General features: G+C 40.1%; 1 protein-coding gene across 1 annotated transcript in view; it reads left to right on the top strand.

Moving 5' to 3' along the window:
- Positions 1-14841, top strand: part of ANXA4 (annexin A4) — a 158031-nt gene that overhangs the window by 107555 nt on the left and 35635 nt on the right. Inside the window, exons 9-10 of the mRNA XM_053718226.1 lie at positions 7220-7313; positions 8916-9011. Of these exons, the coding sequence (XP_053574201.1) occupies positions 7220-7313; positions 8916-9011 (190 nt within the window). The remainder of the gene's footprint in view (positions 1-7219; positions 7314-8915; positions 9012-14841) is intronic.

Below are 14841 nucleotides of genomic sequence, written 5' to 3'. Positions count from 1 at the left end.
TCTTAAAGTGACACTCAAGTCAAAATTAAGCTTTCATGATTCAGATAGAGCATGCAATTTTAAACAACTTTCCAATTTACTTCCTTTAACAAAATGTCCACAGTCTTTTTATATTTACACTTTTTTAGTCACTAGCTCCTACTTAGCATGTGCAAGAATTCACAAAATATACGTATATGCATTAGTTTGCATACAGAGAGAGAAGCGCTCTACCAGGAACGAACAACAGCTCAGTGGCTTGTTCTATGGCGATTTACCACCCCGAAGCAGCCTCTTTTAGACCAGTGTGCTTTTCACAGAAGAAAACTTTCCTGAAGTATATCAGTCTGATCCTGCCAAGTAAGGTCAGTCCAGCCCCGAAATACCAGGCAATTCTCCTCTGAGCAAGGAACATGACAACCCCAGACGATCGTTTCGGCCTCCTATGGGCCTCGTCAGTGAGGTGCAGCCACATTCCTCTAAGCACACTGGGCAAGGAGTCCTCGTCTGGTTTCCCCCATCACCCATAGGGAGACTTCCCCAGGGTCATAATAATTTGCATACAGAGAGAGAAGCGCTCTACCAGGAACGAACAACAGCTCAGTGGCTTGTTCTATGGCGATTTACCACCCGGAAAAAGAGGCTGCTTCTTGGGTGGTAACTAGCCATAGAACAAGCTATTATGCTATTGTTCGTTTCCAGGTTGAGCGCTTCTCTCTTTTTATTTATGCAAATTATGACATTTTGGGAAGTCTCCCTAAGTTTGATGCGGGAATCCAGACGTGGACCCGTTGCTCAGTGTGCCTAGAGGGATATGGCTGCACCTCACTGACGAGGCCCACAATAGGCCGAAACGTACGTCTGGGGTTTTGCTGTTTCTCTCGTTCAGAGAAGAATTGCCTGTTATTTCGGGGCTGGACTGTACTGTGAAGTCGGGATCAGACTGATATGCTTCAGGAAAGTTTTTCTCTGTGAAAGGCACATTTTGAGCAAAAAGAGGCTGCTTCTTGGGTGTTAACTAGCCATAGAAAATTATGCTATTGTTCGTTTCCAGGTTGAGCGCTTCTCTCTTTTTATGTATATGCATTAGTGATTAGCTGATAGCTGTCACATGATACAGGGGGAGTGGAAAAAGACATAACTTTGAAATTTGTTAGAAAAAATACTTCTACTAGTTTGAAATTCAGACTAAGTGCTATTGCATTGTCTTTTTATATTGCATTTGCTGATTATGCAAATCTACTGTATTTACTGGTTCTTTAACACAGTGCATCCAGAGTAAAGTGCTTTTTGAAGAGAACAGTTAAATATGGAGCAGCACTGCAAAGCGGCAGCGCGCTGATTGGTGACTGGCTCTCAGGGATTTTTCAACCCCACCCCTAGCCTTTCCCAGTTGTGATGTTAGACTAAGAGAAAAGAAAACAAATTTACTCAAGAAACCTTTAAAACAAACTAAATGTATTATTTTGTCAGCAGTTAATTTGCATTGCAACTGGTGCTTTAGTGTAACTAAATAACTTGCAGAAAATGTTCCCTAAAAAAATCTGATTGCAGAAAGTGAGGAAAAGTTCTGTCTCTGGGATTATTTATTAAAACTAATTTGCATTGCATTTTAATTATTTATTTTGCCCCCTTTTCTTGTAATTTAAGTCTGAAAATGAAGCGTTTTCTAATTCTGACCACTAGAAGAGCACATAGCAAACTTCACAAGCCTAACAGATATGTCCCTAATTGCTTCAGCTGAGATGATTTTATATATATATATATATATATATATATATATATATATATATATATATATATATATATATATATATATATATATATATATATATATATATATATATATATATATATATATATATATATGGACCTGTATATCAATAAAGCTATTGCTAACATAATAAGTGTCTTGCCTTGTGGTATTTTTTTCTATGTGTTGTTGAATTTGTCTCCTATATGGTGATTAAAGGGACAGTCTACTCCAAAAATGTTAGTGTTTCAAAAAATAGATAATCCCTTTATAACCCATTCCCCAGTTTTGCACAGCCAACATGGTTATATTAATAAACTTTTAACATCTGTGATTAGCTTGTATCTAAGCCTCTTTTGACAGCCACCTGATCACATGGCTATTTATTTATTTATTATCTATTGACTTGCATTTTAGCCAATTAGTGCAATGTCAGCCACCACTTCACGGGTGTAGTTTTGAATAATTCCTAACTGGAGTGGTAACTTGGAAGTCCTTTTTAAACATTATTCTTTCCCCCCCACTTTCTGCCTTTTTGTTTCCAGCTCAAAAGTTGGCACTCACCCGTCATCTGTCATTTGGATATATATATATATATATATTCATTCCTTATAGGGGTTTGTACCTTTTTTTATAGGAATTAATGTTAGTTTTCCACGGGATTCAAAATTGTGAGTTTAGTGGTCCCTGAGGTCTAAAAGGTTGGTGACCCCTGCTTTAAATACATGATAGAAAGAAATCGAGCAGACTGTTCTTTTAAAAATGTATTTTGTGTTTGTCTTAAATAAAATAATGTATAGACCGATAAAGCAAAGACTTAGGCCCCTATTTAACAAAGGTCTTGCGGACCTGATCCGACAGTGCGGATCAGGTCTGCAAGACCTCGCTGAATGCGGAGAGCAATACGCTCTCCGTATTCAGCATTGCACCAGCAGCTCACAAGAGGGGGAGGTGTCAATCAACTCGATCGGGTTGAATTCCGGCGATTCCTGTCCGTCTGCTCAGAGCAGGCGGACAGGGTTATGGAGCAGCGGTCTTTGTGACACGGCTGTCAAGCTCCTTTCGGAGCTTGATAGGCCCCCATAAGTGATGGTAAATTCTAGCATTTCAAAAAATAAATGCAACCTTCATTCATCAGTTTAAAAAACCCCCTGATGAATAGGTACTTTTATTTTGCAGAGGATTCAGCACTATTAAGCTCCTCCAGCCACCCATGGCACAGCTCAGTTTTTTTTTTTAAAATGAGTTAAAGGGATAGGAAAGTCAAAATTAAACTTGCATGATTCCGATAGAGCATGTCATTTTAAGACACTTTTTTCAAATTCACTCTATTTTCAAATGTGCTTTGTTCTTTTGGTATCCCTTTTTGAAAAAGAATACACATCTCCTAAACTAGTGGGAGCTAGCTGCTGATTGGTGCCTGCACACATTTGTCTTTTGTGACTCGCTGACGAGCTGTGTTAAAGGGACATTAAACCCATTTTTTTTTCATAATTCAGATAGAATACCATTTTAAATAACTTTCTAATTTACTTCTATTATCCAATTTGCTTCATTCTCTTAATATTCTTTCCTGAAAAGCATATCTAGATAGGCTCAGTAGCTTCTGATTGGTGGCTGCACATATATGCCTCATGTGATTGGCTCACCAATGTGCATTGTTTCTTTAACAAAGGATATCTAAAGATTGCAGCAAATTAGATAATAGAAGTAAATTGGAATGTTTAAAATTGTATTCTCTATCTGAATCATGAAAGAAAAATGTGGGGTTTAATGGCCCTTTAATCTTGCTGCCAGTAGTGCACTGATGTTCCTTCAGCAAAGAGAAAAAAGCAAATTTGATAATGGAAGTAAATTGGAAAGTTGTTTAAAATTGTATGTTCTATCCAAATCCTGAAAGAAAATGTTGGTTTCCTGTCCCTTTAATGTTTCCACCTCTTAGCCAATAGCCGTGCTTGTCCTTCTGCATGAAGGTCGCCTTTAGTTTTAGTTATTCACGATCAGTGGTCCACAGCACCTTGATATGATTAATATCCTTTATTTAAGCCTGTAAAACATAGTATGCAACGTTTCGGGATATCCCCCTTAAAGGATTACTTTCTGTTATAATTTTTAAGCTAAACAACTAACATATTAAAGTTAATAAACAATTAAAACCTACTGACCTATATTCTCCAAAACGAAGTTTCATAACGTTATAAAAGTTATATCTTTTATTCCCCGATGATGTCACGTTATCCTGCCCACTATTTTCAGCACTGCGTGTTCAAAATACTTAAACCAATGAAATTGTGTTTAAAGCGCCATTTTGAAACCTAGGTATTGTAAATGGATTGGTAGAGAGCAAAGGATACCCACGGAGTGGGTTTGGAAAACAATTAAATTTGCAGACAAGATTTCTGATATACGGTAGAGATATGTTAATGAAATGCTATTGATAAAAAGCGTATTTGGGGTAGTTAGTTGGTAACAGGCATAGAAAATATTTACTTACAGTGGCCCTTTAATCATGCAAGCATGTTTTTACTGTCTTTAATAAAGGATATTAATCATAACAAGGTTCTGTGGAACTTGTTTGATAAAGATCTGGCAGTATCCCTGGTTGACACGGGCACCTAAGAATACCTTGGACTGCTGTACTTATCATTTAGTTTGTGATGGTAAACTCTAGAACTTACTATGATTTTAATGTCCGTTTTTAACTTTTTTGAGTGACCTTCAGAACTAGATTAAGACACCTAGGTTATAAATATGCAGCTAAAGTGGTTTTATGCATTTTCCACTTAGAAATTTAGAAGCAAAGTTTTGTTGACCGCAAGACCCAGAAATATCAGATATTCAGCCCATGACATTTGAGAGAAGTATGATGGGGATTTGCTCACCTCAGACTGAATTTTGCCCTGCAAACCGTATTCTTTTTCAAGATCAAACATAGTGCTATTTTAAAAACCATTTAAAAAAATATTCTGCAATTGTCTTTGAAGGTAAAAGAAACGGATATCTCATCCTGTGGTGTTTCTAAAATGACTTTTGTATGAATTCTCTGACATGGAGAATATTTATTTATATAAATTCATACTTTTTTTTTTTTTTTTTTTTTTTTTTTAAAGGAACTTTAAGATAGAATAAAAAAAGTATTATAGTGTGGTAAATCTATATTGTTTCTCATGACTTTCTGTGACAGTCATTTAAGGGACACAGTTGTGCACAATGTTCTAAAGTGTCAGAGGATCTGCTTATTTTGTTGTTGTTTGCCTATACCTATGTGTTTGACAGCTGAAAGGGCATTGCACGCATAGTCTGCTGCCAATCCTGAGCGAAAACCGTCGGAGGCCACATCTGTCCTTAGCAGCCAATCACTGTCTGTCTTGTTTGTTCTGTTGACATTTGCTACCGCATTGAGATTTGCTACCTCCATGTGTGCATGCTCACAATTACGTAATCACACTCCACATATGTTTCAAAAGAATGTGTGGAATGCAATTAGATAATTACAAGCATGCGCACATAGGAGTGCCGTGATCCCATGCTTCTCATTGGCGTTAACGTCAGCTCTATTGTGAGGAGCCCAATAAAATGCTCCTCACAATAGAACTGTCAGCTAATGTAGGTAATGGGCATAAGGATCGTAAGCTCTGCAAGGCACAAACTTCACAGTACTGCTGAACACATTGTTGGTATGAAGCTGTCTTACTGATCCCCACTAATGTGCAAACTCTCACTGCGCAGATTAGCAGTATGACATGCTATAAATATATTTTCCAGCAGTATCCTGGCTGCTCAACATGACAGCTCCTGTCACACATTACACAGACCTTGTGCACATGCGCATTGTGCGCCACACTGCTCCAACAGCTTATAATACGTCACCGGAAGTGACGTGGTATACGAATTCCTATGGTATACCATTTACTTTAGAACAAGCCCATTTTAGGTTCAGCACCATGGATAGTGCTTGCTTATTGGAGGCTTACATTTACCCACCAATAAGCAAGCATAACCCAGGTTCTCAACCAAAAATGGGCCGGCTCCTATGCATCACATTCCTGCTTTTTAAATAAAGATAGCAAGAGAACTAAGAAAAAATGATAATAGGAGTAAATTAGAAAGTTGCTTAAAATTGCATGCTTTATCTGAATCACGAATGAAAACATTTGGGTTTAGTGTCCCTTTTTAAAGCTGCCATGGGCATGCAGGGTTGGTAAACAGGAGCTTACCTAGGGATTTTTTTTCAACAAGGGATGCCAAGAGATAATGTGATAAAAGAACTAAACTGGAAAGTTGTTTAAAATTACATTCTCTAATTTAACCATTTCAACTTTAATTTTTACTTTCATGTCACTTTAAGGACTGGGGTAGTTTGCATGTCAAAGATAAAAGATTTATTTTTCAATCTTGTTCCCGTTTACAGTCTGATTCATTCAGGGGTCTGTGTGGGAAGACAAGCAACAAGACAGGGAACTGATTTGGTTCCCTGAACATACACTATGGCTTGCATCTCAGTGCACAAATCCTTAGACCATGTGCAGAGAATCCTTAAGATACTAGTCATGTAACCTGGGTTCCAAAATGACGGCATCCATAATCGGATGGAGGTGCATGAAATGTGTTTAGTAACCTTAAAATGATTAAACGTGTCAGTTACGTTTTTGTATTTATGTCCAGATGGTCCTTAAATGGACAGTAAATGTTAGAAAAAATGTTACAATTTCGGCAGTATGTGCATAATTATGTAGCATGGGGATAGCCTCTTGTTGGTTTTGTGTTTTTTTTCTTTTTGTAAAAGCCTAATTTGCACAAGAAATATAGTTTTAGATGACAGTCATACTCTTCTGCGTAGCTGTTTTTTTTTTTTTTTTTTTACAAATAGTGCCTCATGGGCTCACTGACAAATAGCGTCATGGGCTCACAGCAAGCCCGATCGCCCCATTAATCTACATGTAGCACGCTCACGCGCTAGGTAAAACTGTCGGCTGCTAACGTTAGTAGTATTTATTTGGTTAACGGGACAATAGACACTCAACTAAAAAACAAAGCAATAACAACTTTTAATTTCAGAAAGTCTGCACCCCCTGAAAATTAACCCTTTCAGGCTGGAGCTTATTTGTCTATAAACAAATAATTAAAAATTGAAATGATGGGATCGGCTTTGGGGGAAGCCGTTTAATGCCATCCTAATGGCGCTAAAGCCCATCACAGGACGACATTGAACGTCCTAATGGCAAGAAGGGGTTAAGAGACCTTTATCTTCCTAGAAAAAAAGTCTTACTGTAATTACAGGATTAAGCAACATATGAACTTTGGCATTTTGGTACTGCATACAAACTACAATCATAACAACCAATACATTGTTGGTGGAAATATGCTCTCTTTTATTCCTTTGCAGCTTTGTTAGTAAAATGTGACTGCTAATTATCGTATGAGACAAGTGCCATAGAATGTAACTTAAAATGATGTGGTTTATTTAATGATGTTAATTATTCACAGGAACTATATGAAGCTGGTGAGAAGAAATGGGGGACTGATGAAGTGAAATTCCTGACCATCCTTTGCACTAGAAACAAGAAACATTTGCTTAAGGGTGAGGATTTACTATACATACTGAACAGAAACCTACTGCTCAATTTTTTTTTATTTTATTGGAGAGGGGTAGGGTTTATATATAGGTAAAATGGTTGTTCTGTTTGTGACATTAAAGGGACACTGAACCAAAATTTTTTCTTTTGTAATTCAGAAAGAGCATGCAATTTTAAGCAACTTTCTAATTTACTTCTATTATCAATTTTTCTTTGTTCTCTTGCTATCATTATTTGAAAAAGAAGGCATCTAAGTTTTTTTTTTTTTTGGTTTCAGTACTTTGGACAGCACTTTTTTATTGGTGGATGAATTTATCCACCAATCAGCAAGGACAACCCAGGTTGTTCACCAAAATTGGGCCGGCATCTAAACTTGCATTCTTGCATTTCAAATAAAGATACCAAGAGAATGTAGAACATTTGATAATAGGAGTAAATTAGAAAGTTGCTTAAAATCTCATGCTCAATCTGAATCACAAAATAATTTTTTTGGGTACAGTGTCCCTTTAAGGGACACAAACCCATTTTTTTTTTCTTAAATGATTCTGATAGAGCATGCGATTTTAAACAACTTTTCAATTTACTTCTATTATCTAATTTGTTTTGTTCTCTTGATATCCTTTATTATAATAGATACCTATTTAGCTGCTGATTGGTGTCTGCACATATGTCTCATGTTATTGGCTCTCTCAATACGTTCAGTTAGTTCCCAGTAGTGCATTTCTGCTTATTCAACAAAGGATACCAAGAGAATGAAGCAAATTAGATAATAGAAGTAAATCTAAAAATTATTTTTTTTTGTTTGTTTTTTTAATCCTATGCTTTATCTGAATCATGAAAGGAAAAATGTGTGTTTCATGTCCCTGTGTATGTTGTCCAAATGCACATCAATAATACAATGGTTTACACCAAAGCAACATTGCAGCAACTATGCACAGTAGTAAATTTCAGATTTGACTATTTAGCAATTTGCATACATCTGCAAAAATGATTTCTAGCAGGGGATTTAAAGTTTTGGGGGGGCAGTATAGCCCCCATCTTGATGTGAAATAGAAAGGCAAGTTTGAATGGCCACTGTCAGATGTCAATGCCTATGCACTGCTATTGCAAGGATATGCTTTGGCCATGCTCGCGGGCAGTGGCATTTTTTTTTAACTTTTTTTTTTTATCCTTGGTGGCCCATGGGTTGCCATTCTGCGCCTGTTTATAGTAAAGTGTATCACATTTGTTTTGATGACCCTTACTGCACATGCTACTAGCTAAAGATTTGCCATAGGTCACATACTGTACATTTGTGGCACCATATTGCGCTTGCTTTGGGTAATGTTGCCACTAACGTGAGCATGCATAAGATGGGGATGATTGTGCACGTGGCGTACAGCCGTATGCTTGGTGACTTGCTTACTGCATGCTGCGTTGATGTTTTATTGCATGTTATTGTCGGCACTTGGTGCATGCACAAAATGGGGATTTATATAGTAGCCATGCTTCTTTTTTTCCACAGAAAGCACTCGTCTCTCTTAGGAAAAAAATACATATTTCAGTGAACTTTTATTTGCATACTGACCCCCTCTCTTTATCTCCGTTTGTTTTTTCTTTCATCAAAGTTTTTGAAGAGTATAAAAAAATTTCAAAAAAAGACATCGAGGCCAGTATAAAATCTGAAATGTCTGGGAATTTTGAAGATGCACTCCTTGCCGTTGGTAAGTCATATGATAAAGGATTATGATTTCTCCAACATAGGTGTGTCCGGTCCACGGCGTCATCCTTACTTGTGGGATATTCTCTTCCCCAACAGGAAATGGCAAAGAGCCCAGCAAAGCTGGTCACATGATCCCTCCTAGGCTCCGCCTACCCCAGTCATTCTCTTTGCCGTTGTACAGGCAACATCTCCACGGAGATGGCTTAGAGTTTTTTAGTGTTTAACTGTAGTTTTTATTATTCAATCAAGAGTTTGTTATTTTAAAATAGTGCTGGTATGTACTATTTACTCAGAAACAGAAAAGAGATGAAGATTTCTGTTTGTATGAGGAAAATGATTTTAGCAACCGTTACTAAAATCCATGGCTGTTCCACACAGGACTGTTGAGAGGAATTAACTTCAGTTGGGGGAACAGTGAGCAGTCTCTTGCTGCTTGAGGTATGACACATTCTAACAAGACGATGTAATGCTGGAAGCTGTCATTTTCCCTATGGGATCCGGTAAGCCATGTTTATTAAGATTGTAAATAAGGGCTTCACAAGGGCTTATTAAGACTGTAGACTTTTTCTGGGCTAAATCGATTCATTATTAACACATATTTAGCCTTGAGGAATCATTTAATCTGGGTATTTTGATAAGTTTATATCGGCAGGCACTTTTTTAGACACCTTTCTCTTTAGGGGCTTTCCCAAATCATAGGCAGAGCCTCATTTTCGCGCCGGTGTTGCGCACTTGTTTTTGAGAGGCATGACATGCAGTCGCATGTGTGAGGAGCTCTGATACATAGAAAAGACTTTCTGAAGGCGTCATTTGGTATCGTATTCCCCTTTGGGCTTGGTTGGGTCTCAGCAAAGCAGACACCAGGGACTGTAAAGGGGTTAAAGTTAAAAACGGCTCCGGTTCCGTTATTTTAAGGGTTAAAGCTTCCAAATTTGGGGTGCAATACTTTTAAGGCTTTAAGACACTGTGGTGAAATTTTGGTGAATTTTGAACAATTCCTTCATATTTTTTCGCAATTGCAGTAATAAAGTGTGTTCAGTTTAAAATTTAAAGTGACAGTAACGGTTTTATTTTAAAACGTTTTTTGTACTTTGTTATCAAGTTTATGCCTGTTTAACATGTCTGAACTACCAGATAGACTGTGTTCTGAATGTGGGGAAGCCAGAGTTCCTTCTCATTTAAATAAATGTGATTTATGTGACAATGACAATGATGCCCAAGATGATTCCTCAAGTGAGGGGAGTAAGCATGGTACTGCATCATTCCCTCCTTCGTCTACACGAGTCTTGCCCACTCAGGAGGCCCCTAGTACATCTAGCGCGCCAATACTCCTTACTATGCAACAATTAACGGCTGTAATGGATAATTCTGTCAAAAACATTTTAGCCAAAATGCACACTTATCAGCGTAAGCGCGACTGCTCTGTTTTAGATACTGAAGAGCATGACGACGCTGATAATAATGGTTCTGAAGGGCCCCTAAACCAGTCTGATGGGGCCAGGGAGGTTTTGTCTGAGGGAGAAATTACTGATTCAGGGAACATTTCTCAACAAGCTGAACCTGATGTGATTACGTTTAAATTTAAGTTGGAACATCTACGCATTCTGCTTAAGGAGGTATTATCCACTCTGGATGATTGTGACAAGTTGGTCATCCCAGAGAAACTATGTAAAATGGACAAGTTCCTAGAGGTCCCGGGGCTCCCAGAAGCTTTTCCTATACCCAAGCGGGTGGCGGACATTGTAAATAAAGAATGGGAAAGGCCCGGTATTCCTTTCGTCCCTCCCCCCATATTTAAAAAATTGTTTCCTATGGTCGACCCCAGAAAGGACTTATGGCAGACAGTCCCCAAGGTCGAGGGAGCGGTTTCCACTTTAAACAAACGCACCACTATACCCATAGAAGATAGTTGTGCTTTCAAAGATCCTATGGATAAAAAATTAGAAGGTTTACTTAAAAAGATGTTTGTTCAGCAGGGTTACCTTCTACAACCAATTTCATGCATTGTCCCTGTCGCTACAGCCGCGTGTTTCTGGTTCGATGAGCTGGTAAAGGCGGTCGATAGTGATTCTCCTCCTTATGAGGAGATTATGGACAGAATCAATGCTCTCAAATTGGCTAATTCTTTCACCCTAGACGCCACTTTGCAATTGGCTAGGTTAGCGGCTAAGAATTCTGGGTTTGCTATTGTGGCGCGCAGAGCGCTTTGGTTGAAATCTTGGTCAGCTGATGCGTCTTCCAAGAACAAGCTACTTAACATTCCTTTCAAGGGGAAAACGCTGTTTGGCCCTGACTTGAAAGAGATTATCTCTGATATCACTGGGGGTAAGGGCCATGCCCTTCCTCAGGATCGGCCTTTCAAGGCCAAAAATAAACCTAATTTTCGTCCCTTTCGTAGAAACGGACCAGCCCAAAGTGCTACGTCCTCTAAGCAAGAGGGTAATACTTCTCAAGCCAAGCCAGCTTGGAGACCAATGCAAGGCTGGAACAAGGGAAAGCAGGCCAAGAAACCTGCCACTGCTACCAAGACAGCATGAAATGTTGGCCCCCGATCCGGGACCGGATCTGGTGGGGGGCAGACTCTCTCTCTTCGCTCGGGCTTGGGCAAGAGATGTTCTGGATCCTTGGGCGCTAGAAATAGTCTCCCAAGGTTATCTTCTGGAATTCAAGGGGCTTCCCCCAAGGGGGAGGTTCCACAGGTCTCAGTTGTCTTCAGACCACATAAAAAGACAGGCATTCTTACGTTGTGTAGAAGACCTGTTAAAAATGGGAGTGATTCATCCTGTTCCATTAGGAGAACAAGGGATGGGGTTCTACTCCAATCTGTTCATAGTTCCCAAAAAAGAGGGAACGTTCAGACCAATCTTAGATCTCAAGATCTTAAACAAGTTTCTCAAGGTTCCATCGTTCAAAATGGAAACCATTCGAACAATTCTTCCTTCCATCCAGGAAGGTCAATTCATGACCACGGTGGATTTAAAGGATGCGTATCTACATATTCCTATCCACAAGGAACATCATCGGTTCCTAAGGTTCGCATTCCTGGACAAGCATTACCAGTTCGTGGCGCTTCCTTTCGGATTAGCCACTGCTCCAAGGATTTTCACAAAGGTACTAGGGTCCCTTCTAGCTGTGCTAAGACCAAGGGGCATTGCTGTAGTACCTTACTTGGACGACATTCTGATTCAAGCGTCGTCCCTTCCTCAAGCAAAGGCTCACACGGACATTGTCCTGGCCTTTCTCAGATCTCACGGATGGAAAGTGAACGTGGAAAAGAGTTCTCTATCTCCGTCAACAAGGGTTCCCTTCTTGGGGACAATAATAGACTCCTTAGAAATGAGGATTTTTCTGACAGAGGCCAGAAAAACAAAACTTCCAGACTCTTGTCGGATACTTCATTCCGTTCCTCTTCCTTCCATAGCGCAGTGCATGGAAGTGATAGGTTTGATGGTAGCGGCAATGGACATAGTTCCTTTTGCGCGCATTCATCTAAGACCATTACAACTGTGCATGCTCAGTCAGTGGAATGGGGACTATACAAACTTGTCTCCGAGGATACAAGTAAATCAGAGGACCAGAGACTCACTCCGTTGGTGGCTGTCCCTGGACAACCTGTCACAAGGGATGACCTTCCGCAGACCAGAGTGGGTCATTGTCACGACCGACGCCAGTCTGATGGGCTGGGGCGCGGTCTGGGGATCCCTGAAAGCTCAGGGTCTTTGGTCTCGGGAAGAATCTCTTCTACCGATAAATATTCTGGAACTGAGAGCGATATTCAATGCTCTCAAGGCTTGGCCTCAGCTAGCGAGGGCCAAGTTCATACGGTTTCAATCAGACAACATGACAACTGTTGCGTACATCAACCATCAGGGGGGAACAAGGAGTTCCCTGGCGATGGAAGAAGTGACCAAAATCATTCTATGGGCGGAGTCTCACTCCTGCCACCTGTCTGCTATCCACATCCCAGGAGTGGAAAATTGGGAAGCGGATTTTCTGAGTCGTCAGACATTGCATCCGGGGGAGTGAGAACTCCATCCGGAAATCTTTGCCCAAGTCACTCAACTGTGGGGCATTCCAGACATGGATCTGATGGCCTCTCGTCAGAACTTCAAAGTTCCTTGCTACGGGTCCAGATCCAGGGATCCCAAGGCGGCTCTAGTGGATGCACTAGTAGCACCTTGGACCTTCAAACTAGCTTATGTATTCCCGCCGTTTCCTCTCATCCCCAGGCTGGTAGCCAGGATCAATCAGGAAAGGGCGTCGGTGATCTTGATAGCTCCTGCGTGGCCACGCAGGACTTGGTATGCAGATCTGGTGAATATGTCATCGGCTCCACCATGGAAGCTACCTTTGAGACGAGACCTTCTTGTTCAAGGTCCGTTCGAACATCCGAATTTGGTCTCACTCCAGCTGACTGCTTGGAGATTGAACGCTTGATCTTATCGAAGCGAGGGTTCTCAGATTCTGTTATCGATACTCTTGTTCAGGCCAGAAAGCCTGTAACTAGAAAGATTTACCACAAAATTTGGAAAAAATATATCTGTTGGTGTGAATCTAAAGGATTCCCTTGGGACAAGGTTAAGATTCCTAAGATTCTATCCTTCCTTCAAGAAGGATTGGAAAAAGGATTATCTGCAAGTTCCCTGAAGGGACAGATTTCTGCCTTGTCTGTGTTACTTCACAAAAAGCTGGCAGCTGTGCCAGATGTTCAAGCCTTTGTTCAGGCTCTGGTTAGAATCAAGCCTGTTTACAAACCTTTGACTCCTCCTTGGAGTCTCAACTTAGTTCTTTCAGTTCTTCAGGGGGTTCCGTTTGAACCCTTACATTCCGTTGATATTAAGTTATTATCTTGGAAAGTTTTGTTTTTGGTTGCAATTTCTTCTGCTAGAAGAGTTTCAGAATTATCTGCTCTGCAGTGTTCTCCTCCTTATCTGGTGTTCCATGCAGATAAGGTGGTTTTACGTACTAAACCTGGTTTTCTTCCAAAAGTTGTTTCTAACAAAAACATTAACCAGGAGATTATCGTACCTTCTCTGTGTCCGAAACCAGTTTCGAAGAAGGAACGTTTGTTGCACAATTTGGATGTTGTTCGCCCTCTAAAATTCTATTTAGATGCTACAAAGGATTTTAGACAAACATCTTCCTTGTTTGTTGTTTATTCCGGTAAAAGGAGAGGTCAAAAAGCAACTTCTACCTCTCTCTCTTTTTGGATTAAAAGCATCATCAGATTGGCTTACGAGACTGCCGGACGGCAGCCTCCCGAAAGAATCACAGCTCATTCCACTAGGGCTGTGGCTTCCACATGGGCCTTCAAGAACGAGGCTTCTGTTGATCAGATATGTAGGGCAGCGACTTGGTCTTCACTGCACACTTTTACCAAATTTTACAAGTTTGATACTTTTGCTTCTTCTGAGGCTATTTTTGGGAGAAAGGTTTTGCAAGCCGTGGTGCCTTCCATCTAGGTGACCTGATTTGCTCCCTCCCATCATCCGTGTCCTAAAGCTTTGGTATTGGTTCCCACAAGTAAGGATGACGCCGTGGACCGGACACACCTATGTTGGAGAAAACAGAATTTATGTTTACCTGATAAATTACTTTCTCCAACGGTGTGTCCGGTCCACGGCCCGCCCTGGTTTTTTAATCAGGTCTGATAATTTATTTTCTTTAACTACAGTCACCACAGTACCATATGGTTTCTCCTATGCAAATATTCCTCCTTAACGTCGGTCGAATGACTGGGGTAGGCGGAGCCTAGGAGGGATCATGTGACCAGCTTTGCTGGGCTGTTTGCCATTTCCTGTTGGGGAAGAGAATATCCCACAAGTAAGGAT

This window comes from Bombina bombina, chromosome 6 (genome assembly GCF_027579735.1).
Source record: "Bombina bombina isolate aBomBom1 chromosome 6, aBomBom1.pri, whole genome shotgun sequence".
Taxonomy (NCBI): domain Eukaryota; kingdom Metazoa; phylum Chordata; class Amphibia; order Anura; family Bombinatoridae; genus Bombina; species Bombina bombina.
Note: the sequence above shows the minus strand (reverse complement) of the source record. Positions and strands in the feature narration are given on the sequence as shown.